The sequence below is a fragment of the Ictalurus furcatus genome, chromosome 3 (assembly GCF_023375685.1).
Source record: "Ictalurus furcatus strain D&B chromosome 3, Billie_1.0, whole genome shotgun sequence".
NCBI lineage: Eukaryota > Metazoa > Chordata > Actinopteri > Siluriformes > Ictaluridae > Ictalurus > Ictalurus furcatus.
Window position 1 is genome coordinate 7,788,721 of NC_071257.1, and position 12,217 is coordinate 7,800,937.

A 12,217-nucleotide genomic window follows, 5' to 3' on the forward strand; every position below is an offset into this window, starting at 1 on the left:
GAAATTCAAGAGTGTAATCCGCCACACAACGTGATCCCTGCATCAAGGACAATAATTCCTCCCCAGTCTCCCGGTTGTCTGGGGAATGATCGAATACAGTGCGGAAGCGTGATGTCAGCTGATCATACGTGCTGATAACGTTCCCTTCCTGTTCCTATTCCACGGAGAGCTCTCCCGGTTAAAAGTTCCATGAAGTGGATTATTTTCCGATTTTCCGTCATGTCTGGGTAAGTGGAAAAAAACAGGGAGCACTGGAGTAAAAAACCTCGGCAGCGTGCCGGATCTCCGTCGCATTTCTCCGGCGCTGGAGTAGGAGGTAAGCGTGTGGTCGGTGCCGTAGAAAGCTGCGCAGCTTGGTTTAGCCGAGCTACCTGCTCAGTCAGGTTTGCGAGACGGTGATCATGGTCACTAATCATCCGGCCATGTCCCTCGATGGCTTGCGGCCAACGGGGATCTCCCGCTGCTTCCATTGGAAGGCGAAGTATTCTGTCACGAACCTCGAATCGGCACGGAAGCAGGAGCGGGCGGCAGGTGTAGAGCGTCGTATCGGGAAGTTCAAGAAACGTAGTTGTAGGACAGGCAAAGGTCAAGCGATCGAGCGAACAACACACCTAACGGGGTCAGGAAGAGAGCGTAGTCGAAACCAGAAACAAGGGTCGAGGATCACGAGAAAACAAACAAACTAGAACGGCTTGGTAACGCAGAGAAACGAGTGATTGAGCGTATACTTCACGTAGATTCTGGGTGAATGACTTCCCTAAGTACTAGTGGTGAGAGTGTGTGTGTGTGATTGGTGCCAGGTGTGTCCGATCAGAACTCCGGGGATGGTGAGTGCATGCGTGCATGAGAAGTGAGTGTTGCATCTTGGGAATTTGAGTTCTGATCGGACTGAGCTGTGACAGTGGGTTTCCTCACATGAACTACTTGCTTCAGGTCCTTCCACAACATTTCTATTGGATTAAGGTCAGGACTTTGACTTGGCCATTCCAAAACATTAACTTTATTCTTCTTTAATCATTATTTAATAGAACAAATTGTGTGCTTAAGGTCATTGTCTTGCAGTATGACCCACTTTCTCTGAAGATTCACATCACAGACAGATGTCCTGACATTTTCCTTTAGAATTCGCAGGTATAATTCAGAATTCTTTGTTTCATCAGTGACGGCAAGTCATCCTGGCCCTGATGCAGCAAAACATGCCCAAACCATGATACTACCACCACCATGTTTCATAGGTGGGATAAGGTTCTTATGCTGGAATGCAGTGTTTTCCTTTCCCCAAACATAACGCTTCTCATTTAAACCAAAAATTATATTTTGGTCTCATCTGTCCACAAAACATTTTTTCAATAGCCTTCTGTTGTCCAAATGATCTTTAGCAAACTGCAGATGGGCAGCAATGTTCTTTTTGGAGAGCAGTAGTCTTCTCCTTGCAACTTTGCCATGTACACCATTGTTGTTCAGTGTTCTCCTGATGGTGGACTCATGAACATTAGCCAATGTGCGGAAGGCCTTTAGTTGCTTAGAAGTTACCAGGAGTTCCTTTATGACCTCAATTCCTGGATCATTTTCCTCAATAAATAAATGACCAAGTATGATATTTTTGTCTCATTTGTTTAATTGGGTTCTCTTTATCTACTTTTAGGACAAATCGGTTATGTTTTAGGTAATATTTAAGTAGACATAGAAAATTCTATATAAACTCTAAAACTTTCAAGCACCACTGTATGTTTGCCAGCACAACGTCGGTTGTGCCTTTGTCAGTGGATGTTCGTGGAAGTCCGCTTCTCGGTTGGTCCGCAACACTTCAAGTCTTTTTGAATTTGTTTATAAGTTTGGCAACGTTGTCGTGTGTGATGTGCTTGCCATGTTTACTGTTATAGTCCATCGCAACCTTGCGACATCTTCCTGATCCAGCCATGTGAATGATTTCAGCATGTTCGTCTTTTGTCAAAGGCATTCTTAAAGGCTATCAGAAAATATATATATACACGCACACTATAAACTAAGCATGAAAAATTTTTAAAGACATTTTGTTAAAAAGTGTTAATTTCCTCTATGAATGGAGACTTTTGGGACACCCTACATTTTAAGGGTTTCTTAAAAAATACACACAACCACCATTTTCAAAATGATGGGGACAATAAAATGAATGTTTGGTGAATGTTCTTCCTGGAAAGTATAACAGCATGGAGATTCTTCCTGTAGTGGCTAACTGCTCTATATGCTCCTCTAATGCATGCAGATAACCCCTTCAATTCATAGCACAAGTTCAGCAGGGTTCATATCTGGAGACTGAGATGGTCATTGTAACGTGATGATTTTGTGTTTGATTTGGAAATTTGTTTGACATCATTCTCTTGTTGAAAGCTCCATCTGCAGCTGAGGTCTTAACCTCCTGGAAGATATAACCAAGTTTTGGGCTAAAATATTAGCTTGGCAGAATTCATGATGCCATCAAACTACACAAGAGCCCCTGGACCACAAGCCATACAGCAGCCCCAGTGTATGCTCATGCATGAACTTCGTGGTAAATTTCTAATTGTTCCTATTATTGTTGTTTTTAAATTACAGTCCTGATTTTGCGTAATTGTTTTTGTTTGTTTTTTTTACCTGTTACCTGACTTGCACAGGCCTACATTTCAGGTAGAACTGTCTACCTCTATTGTGCTAAAAGCTCTTTGGTAAAGCTAAAAGTTATAGGAATTTATATAACTAAAAAGTCATATTTAGTCAAAGGCAGCAATAGTTTCTGGAGACAGAGCAAGATTTTTAAAAATAAATAAATAAATAAATAAATTTTAACGTTGATTTTATTATCTATGTGGGTCATTTTCCCCACCTCGTCTTGAGAGAGAGACAGTTATTTCAAAAAGCACGTTCATATGATGATTATTTTTGGTCATTTCTCCAGTGTAATATTTATCTCGTACAGTCATTTTGTTCCATTCACTTGAAGTGAGTGAGTATTGTCTATAATTCCAGACTTACAGAATGAATTCACAGAATGTGTTATTAATGTTCAATCGAAGTTACATATTTATGGAAATCGGGAGAGTTAAACCGCTGTTAGACCCAACCGTGTCGTGGTCCAGTTATGTTATTTTTGTTTTCTTGATACAGTTCATCCAGAGACTGCGCCAGTCAGAGAACAAGTGGTGTTGATCTTTGTCTTTGCATGCTGCCTGACACTGGTTCCACTTCAGATCAGACCAAACCACTGTGTTCTTTCATGCACATTTCTCCAAGCCTGTCTGATGAACACATTTTCCAGTGTCATTCTTGTGCAAGACTGAGAACAGGTGAACAATGCCAGCACCCTGACCTCCACCACGACACGCAACCACGTCTGGATATTTCAGTGTTACATTAACGATATCACACCAGGAAAATGTACGCATAATGTATGTGGCTTCGGTGTGAAGAAACCTACCTCTAGTGGTGAGTCACACAGGAACCTCTTAAACTGCAAAAAGGAGAGACAGGAAAGACAGACGAAATGTTAGTGCACATGGTCATAAAGCACAAACAATTCATAAATATAAAGCGAGAGCCACAAATAAATAATATGCAATGCACAATGCATGTTTTTGTAATTCACAAATAAGCACTGGCTCAGGCAGTTCTATCCAAACAAGGGTCTGTTCTAGCCAATCAGATAGCGAGACACCTTTGCGCTAACGCTCGTGGTACTCATGTCTCAGATGAGCTTAGGAAACTTTTGACGCTTGCGAAATTAAAAAAATTAAACGAAAACTTCAGTAAAAGAAAACGGCGGTGTTCTAAGTTTGTATCTTTGGTGAACAGAGGCGAGACCAATCAGACAGTGTTTACAGGAAAATATGTGGAAATACTCGTGTCTTATTGGCTGAATTGGACAGCTATCAATTCTGCCAAACGCTAGGTCAGCTAGGTCAGTTATTGTGAGGGGGAAAAATGGATATATGTGGTTTTATTTATTTGTTTGTTTGTTTGTTGTTGGTTCTGTTTTTTAATAAGTAAAGGGGTTGAAGCTGAAACACTAACATCCTCTGATGCTGAGCAGGAAAACAAGGTGTGTAAATGTCTACATGAGGTCTAAGTTACGTGAACATGATATGAGCTGAGCATAAGGATAAATAATATACTTGACATCGCACTGTAGCAGCTAAACCCATACAGGTGATCGCTTAGATGTGCCTCCCCTTGGCTAGCGACACCGAACTAGCCTAATCTCATGTTAAATAGCCAAAAAGTTTGATATTTTATCAGTCTCTTAGTCCTGCGAACAGTGATAACACCCAAGGCAAGTTTTTATGAGAAATCCAACTTTTTTTTGTCCAACTTTCATATTTCTTTAAGCAATTAGCCCTCATATGCAAGAGGGGAAAAATGCATGGAAACAGTCTATTTAGAAGTATGTTTTTAAAAGTTTTTCGATGGAGAAGAATCTGGGCTCCGCCCCGGATGATTAACAGTACAGCTAATGCCCCTGCTCAAAATATATATAAAAAAAATTATTCATAGTTTTATTTAGAAATAATTATATAAAAATATAGCCTTACTGTAAAACACGAGTACGTTAAATATATCATCTTACTGTAAAATACCACTACATTCCTTTGTAAGGAAATGATCTATATTTTCCAAATGATGTAAAAAAAAAAAAATTGTCTTCCAAAATAATGATTTTCATTTTGCATTTATTTATTCATTTATTGCAATATTTATTTCCATTATTAAGACTTGAGCATGACGAGGCTTTGTGCCAATCAATGAAAGTTGGGAAGTCTTAATTATCAGGAACACTAGCGACGGATTATTATTTTTTCCTCTCAGATTATGCAAGTAATGAGGTTTTTTTTTTCCCCATTCATTCATCTTCAGTAAGCGCTTCATCCGGTTCAGGGTCGTGGCAGATCGAGAACTAGACCTGGTAACACAGGAAAATTCCACCCTGGATGGGACACCAGTTCACCGCAGGGATGCGAGTAATTTTCTGACCATTCAAAAACATACACTTTTCTTTTTTATTGGATTTGAATTTTGTAAGCAAGGAAAGTTTACTAAACTCATCTGACGTTAGCCTGATACTGCAGAACTCGCTGATTGGTTGAGCATTTATCTGCTGTGACTGGTTGGAGTAATGTGGGCGCTATCTGATTGGCTAGAGCAGGGGGAAAAAGGAAAAAGAAAAACAAAAAAACCCACAAGTCAACATACGAAATGGTTCAGAAATCCACAGATAAGTACAGGTTGTTCTACAAATACCACATGCAGAAAAGTCAACTCCACAAATAAACAAGTGAGGTTTTGCATTTGTGTGTGAACCAAATACTTATTCGGGAATTACAAAAACTTATGCATTTGTGGATCTTTTATTGTGGAATTGTGTTATTTATTTGATACCAAATGATACCCCCCTTCCCACCCACCCCCCACATGACATGACCAACCTCACTTTTTGAGGGAGACGGAGAAACAAATTGCCTTCGTCAGGATGTTCTCTTGTCTGATGAATATTTTTTCCACTGTGTTTGGTGGATCTGCTTTATGTTTTTTAGAAACTGACTGGGTGACCCTCAGGTCTTGTGGATAAGCTGGGCGTGTTTATAGGTTGAGATCACAAACCAAACTAAAATGAGAAACAGCGGTCAAACTGCACAACATTCGCATATAGACACACACACACACACACACACACACACACACGTCTATGATGTATGAGGTGTGCCTAAGCACAAATCTTGCTGACGATAATGGCAAGGGCAACATGAAACACTGTAAAGCCATTGTAATCAAGATAGATGAAACATCACTGAATATAAAACATGTTGAACAGGCAACATGAGGGCAGTGGGGGGGGACAACACTAGCTGCACAGTCCTGAAGTTATATACACTCACTTTATTATTAGGAACACCTGTTCATTCGTGCGATTATCCAATTAGCCAATCATGTGGCAGCAGCACAACAATACAGGGCCATGGGCTTCAGTTAATGTTCACATCAAACATCAGAATGGGGGAAAATGTCATCTGACAGACTGGTTGTTGGTACCAGACAGGCTGGCTGATGAGAGAGGTTCGAGCAGAATGGCCAGACTGGTTCATGCGAACAGGAAGGCTATGGCAACTCAAATAATAATAATAATAATAATAATAATAATCACTCTTTACCACCGTGGTGAGCAGAAAAGTATGTCAAGACATACAGAACCTTAAAGCAGATGGTCTACAACAGCAAAAGGCCACATCGAGAAAAGGAATCTATGGCTGCAGTGGGCACAGAGCAAAGGAAAATAAGAATGCCTGTATATATTTCACTGGCCACTTTAATAGGAACACCCCCTCTCATAGGTTTACCTAAATTGGGCAATTTCAATGAACATATTAAAGTAGGCGATCCTATTACATTGGCCAGTGAGTGTATATATACATACATTCTTGTATTCCTTTTGCATGTGTGTGTGTGTGTGTGTGTGTGTGTGTGTAAAAGCTTCCTCCAGGCACCAGAATGATGCGTGTTATCCTTACCCCCAGCTTGTTGTCCTGGCTGCAGGAGATTAAGGGAGTCGACGACGATGACGACGATGACTACTCCTCCTCCTCTCTCTCTCTCTCTCTCTCTCTCACACACACACACACACACACACACACATACTGTACAGAGATGCGCACACCCCTTTCTAATGCCAAGAGCCCAATCCAATTATTAGACTTTTCATTCCAGACCACAGGATTCTGATAGTCCAGGGAGGACACACAACTATAAAAAAAAAAAAAAAAGAAAAAAAATTGTATGTATGTATGTATGTGTGTGTGTGAGTGAGTGAGAGAGTGAGAGAGTGAGAGAGAGAGAGAGAGAGGAGTAGTCATCGTCATCATACCCCCTCCCCCACTATATGTGTGATAAGTCTGCTGACATGAGTGTGTCTGGGAACATTTAACACATTAGAGGTCAATAAAACTCCATTTCTGTAAATAACTCATTATAACATCTCTACTGTTACCCGGCAAGTATGGCCCCACACGCACGCACACACACACACACACACACACACACACACACACACACACGTATGCTCTGGAGAAAGCAGGCTCCTGTGGTTTTAAACGCTACACAACAGTAGGCTACGTCTCTTATTGAAGGGCTGGAGAGAATTAGTCAGCTCCCAGCTGTTTTTTCCATCTAATGTCTTTGTAGCAAAAACCAAAAAAAAAAAAAAAGTTAGGGGAGTCCAAAATGGTGTAGAGATCAAGGCAGATGGAACAAGAGGTACCTACAACTCTGCTGTTTTGTTACCAAGTATCCATCTTTACTAAACAGAACACTGAGAAGAATGATTCCTTCTCCATGCATTTTGCATTAACTAGCTTCCAATCATACATTTGTGTACAGGATTTGTAACAACAGTGTGTCCATCAGGTGCACAGAAAGCGTCTACATACTGTTCTTAAGAAACCAGAACCATTTCTGCACTTGAAATGAAGAAACTATGATGATCCATTACATAGTCATACTACACATCAGTTTTTATATCTTTAAAATTATGTCAAAAAGTATTTGCCCCCATCCTGGTTTAGTCTGTTTCTCCTACTAAATAGTTTTAGATCTTCAAACAACATACAACATAAAACAAAGGCAACCTGAGTAAACATATAATACAGTTTTTATTATTTTTTGATTGAAGCTAAAAAAGTTATCCAACCTATGTGAAAAACTAATTGCCCGCTTAAACTTAAAATCTGTTTGTGTCACCTTTAGCAGCAATAACTGCAACCAAATGCTTCCCATAACTGGAGATCAGTCTTTCACTTACTTCTAGGACTAGGATTTACTCCTATGCTTTGGATCATTGTCTTGCTCCATAATCCAGTTGCGCTTGAGTTTCAGTTTGCAGACTGAAGACCGGACATTCTCCTTTAGGATTTTCTGGTAGAGAGCAGAATTCATGTTTCCCTCAATTATTACAAGTTGCCCAGGCCCTGAAGCAGCAAAGCTTCCCCACACCATCACACTTCCACCACCATGCTTGACAGTAGGTATTATGTTCTTTTTGTGGAATTCTGTGTTTGGTTTATGCCAGTTGTAATGGGACCCCTGTCTTCCAAACAGTTCCACTTTCGACTCCTCAATCCACAGAACATTCTCTCAAAAGGTTTGCGGATCATCAAGCTGTGTTTTGGCAAAATTCAGATGAGCCTTAATGTTCTTCTGGGTTAGCAGTGGTTTTCAACTCACCACACTTCCATGGATGCCGTATTTGCCCAGTGTCTTTCTGATAGTGGAGTCATGAACAGTGACCTTTACTGATGCATGAGCAGCCTGTAGTTCCTTTGATGTTGTACTTGTGACTTGCTGGATGAGTCGTTGCTGTGCTCTTGGAGCAATCTTGGAAGGTCGGCCATTTCTGGAAAGGTTCACTACTGTGCCGAGTTTTTCCCATTTGGAGATTATGGCCCTAACTGTGGTCCTTTGGAGTCCCAGAAACTCTGAAATAGCTTTGTAGCCCTTCCTAGACTGATGTATTTCAATCACCTTCTTCCTCATCATTTCTGGAATTTCTTTCAGTTTTGGCATAGTATGTTACTGGGTAAGACCTTTTAACCAACTTCATGCTGTTGAAAAAGTTCTATTTAAGTGTTGATTTGACTGAACAGGCATGACACAAAGAAGGGTTTTCAGGCCTGGTTGCGTCTAGTCCTGCTGAACCACATTATGAATGCAGTTTCATAGTTGTTCCTTTGATGTTGTCCTTGGCTCTTTTGTGACTTCCTGGGTGAGTAGTTGCTGTGCTCTTGGAGGAGTTTTGGAAGGTCGGTCACTTCTGGGAAAGTTCACTACTGTGCTGAGTTTTTCCATTGGAGGTAATGGCTCTCACTGTGGTTCTTTGGAGTCCCAGAGCCTTTGAAACAACTTTATAACCCTTCCCAGACTGAGGTATTTCAATCATCTTCTTCCTCATCATTTCTGGAATTTCTTTTAACTTTGGCATAATGTGTTACTGGGTTAACCAACATCGTGCTGTTGGAAAAAGTTCTATTTAAGTGTTGATCTGATGGTACAGTAATCAGGCCTGGTTGTGTCTAGTCCAGCTGAACCCTGTTATGAATGCAGTTTCATACATTTGGGGAATCAGTAACTATGGGGGGAAATATATTTTCACACCAGTCCAGTTGGTATTGGATAACTTTTTTGCTTCAATAAATAACTATCAATTAAAAACTGTATGTTGAGTTTACTAAGGTTGCTGTTGTTTTATCTTAGATTTTGTATTAATTTCTGAAACAATTCACAGCACTGTATCATCCTTGCATTTCAGGTGATGTCGCACTGGATAAATGTTACCTTTTTTATGAATTTTCTCTCCATTTTCTCCCTAATTTGCTCTTGGCCAAATCCAACCGAACAGCCATTTTTCACCGATCACATAACAACTACCAATCCAGAAGGGTGAAGGCTTCTTCCACATAAATGAACTCACTGATGCCCACGATTGGCTCTGTGATTGACAAGGAAGTGAGATTAATGCCAGCTTTCCCACCCACAGTGCATGGCCAATTTCGTTCCCTTGGCTCCTTTGTACTTTTGTCTTGCTTTTGCTATACACTGGAGACATTTGGGTTTGAGATGAAAAGATAAGTACGAGATGATCGATCACAATTTCAGCTTTCATTTCCTGATATTTACATCTGGATTTGTTAAACAACTTAGAACAAGGCACCAGGTTTTCTGCCAGTTTGGTGGAAAATACACACACTGCATACACACTTTCATTTAATCGGCTTTGTCCCAGTATAATGTATTCTTTTCTGAAGGAAGGTGAGGGACTTCAGCCATCTTTCTCCTCTAGCTGTTTCCACTTTGCAGCGAAGCCAGAAATTCGGGCACAAATATGGTAACTGCAACAGACAATCACATGACTGAATCACTACGATAGGTTGTCTCAACCATACAAACTGAACCTTTAAGGCAACAGGGAAGCAGTCGTTTCTCATTCTCAAACACACACACACACCACTGATGTAGGCTAATTCTGTGCTGAGCTCTTCTACCCTCATTAAATTGTCATGCCGCTCGTACTTTAAGCATGTCCGTCCCCTCATTCATCAGGTTTGATAGACTTTACAGTGTCTCACTGGCAAACTAATGAAATGTCTACACTGAAATACATCTTAATGTGTTTGGCTAGTAGACGACTAGATTTAAAAATAACACACAAAATGTGACACAAAAACTGACACAGAAACACAGTTCAGAATTGATCCAACCTATCAGCCATTTTTCGCTGATCACATAAGAACTACCAATCGAAAAGGGCTTCTTCCACATAAATGAACTCACTGATGCCCACGATTGGCTCTGTGATTGACAAGGAAGTGAGATTAATGCCAGCTTTCCCACCCACAGTGCATGGCCAATTTCGTTCCCGATAGTCGCAAATAGACGTTGCGATAGTCGCAAAAACGAACCTTATCGATCAATGACTTGAACAGGAAGTGAAAGAGCTGAGCCTGTAGACAAAGCAGCACTAAATGTGACATTAGACATAAGAGAACACCCTGGAGCTAATTTCAGACAGTCACATATCTATTCAAAATGGTCAAGTGCTCCTTGAACGGTCTGGGCTCAAAGAACGGATGATTCGGCATAGCTGTTTCGCATCCATTTTTAAAAATCTGCAAACATGTATAGTAAACATTACTTCCAAAATTTCACCAGAGATTTGTAGTTCAAAAAAAAGTTTATTGCCACTAATGGTCATTTCTATTTGCAATACATATTTCAATTTGTATCACTTTTACCAAGGGGTCACTTTGAGACAGTCAGTATATTGGCAGTTGCACAACTTTTTCGATTTGTGTAAACTTTATTCCTGCAATAAATATCCAACCAGTCATTCATCTCTAGTAACAGCTTTACTCTAATCAGTGTTGTGGTGTATCTTGAGGCTATCCCAGGAACAGTGGGCACACGACAGGAATACGCATTGGGATGGGACACCAGTACATCACAGAGCACCATGCAAACTCACATTCACACACTCGTTCACATCCATGGAATATGTGGAGTTCACATCCATGGACTCCCCATTGGCATGTGCAGACTGGAAACTGGAGAACATCGAGGAAACTCATATGAACAAGGGAGAACATGAGGAACTCCACACAGACCTGAGTATGTGAATCCATTCTGACCAAACACTACCATAAACTAGTACTCTTTTGGGAAAAATCAAACAAATAAGTTGTAGCCTCAACTACAAAACCTCGATCCTAGCAACTCAATAATGACTAAATAAATAAATAAATGTAGCCTGACATTTTACTATAAACATCATCTGTGTCAATAAAATACAAGTGCAATAACATCACAGGTTAAAGTACTGGCTGCTGTGAAAGCTTCAGTGTAATGGTTTTGGACAGGCCAAGAAGCAGGGAATGCAGACAGCACAGCCATTATTACTACTGAAACTTGAAGCTAATTTAGAAAAGGGCATCTACCTCTGCGCTACACTTTTGGAATAACCGGTTAAGTATATCCAACTTGGTTTGCTTCATACATGAAGCCGGTTCTTGCTCCAGACTGTCCGAGCCGAGTGTTTGTCCCACTTAGGCCATAAACACTTGCTGGAACTGAGCTAATGCAAACACACGCACCAACACATACAGCTTCCCAGCTATAAAGACTGCTCTCTTATGGCACCAGGAAAGAATCTGGGCAGGACCGGTGACTCTCACAGCTTTTAGTATTCATAGCCATGGTTTAAAAGCTGGAGTATTTATCGATTTGCTAAGCCCCCTTGGCAGAGCCAGGCCAGTTTCCAGGCCTGAGGGGACAAAAACCTTCTCACAGGTTACAGAGAGTGCTGGAGAGCTCCTTCCCCTCGACCAATCTCTCACAGTGCCTTGTTGTTCAAGCGCTTCCAGGTTTGCTGTATGTTACCGGTTTCTACATGCTTGGGCTCACAACACCATCGCACTGGCACCAGCTTTTTCTTCTGACATAAACAAGGGGCTAATTCTAACAGTGAAACAAAAAAGCACCAAAAATAAATAAATAAATAAATAAAATAAAGTCCAAACACTGGACAGATGTGTAGTATCTCAAAAGGTCTTTCTGCAGATTTTCCCTGCAAACAATCAGATTCTACTACAATTGATTACAAAAACTGGGATTGTTTTAAGGAACTGATAATGGCCATGCAGAATTCATTGACCTGATGGGGTTTTCC

At 40.6% G+C, this 12,217-nt stretch overlaps 1 protein-coding gene across 6 annotated transcripts in view; it reads right to left on the reverse strand.

Annotated features, from left to right (window-relative positions):
* Positions 1-12,217, reverse strand: part of LOC128605308 (arginyl-tRNA--protein transferase 1) — a 101,508-nt gene that overhangs the window by 54,614 nt on the left and 34,677 nt on the right. For 5 of the 6 annotated variants that reach the window (XM_053620588.1, XM_053620589.1, XM_053620590.1 and 2 more), the window contains one exon: positions 3,434-3,466. The exons of the other annotated variant lie outside the window; for it this stretch is intronic. In XM_053620588.1, coding sequence (XP_053476563.1) covers positions 3,434-3,466 — 33 coding nt within the window. The remainder of the gene's footprint in view (positions 1-3,433; positions 3,467-12,217) is intronic. 6 annotated transcript variants of the gene reach the window in all.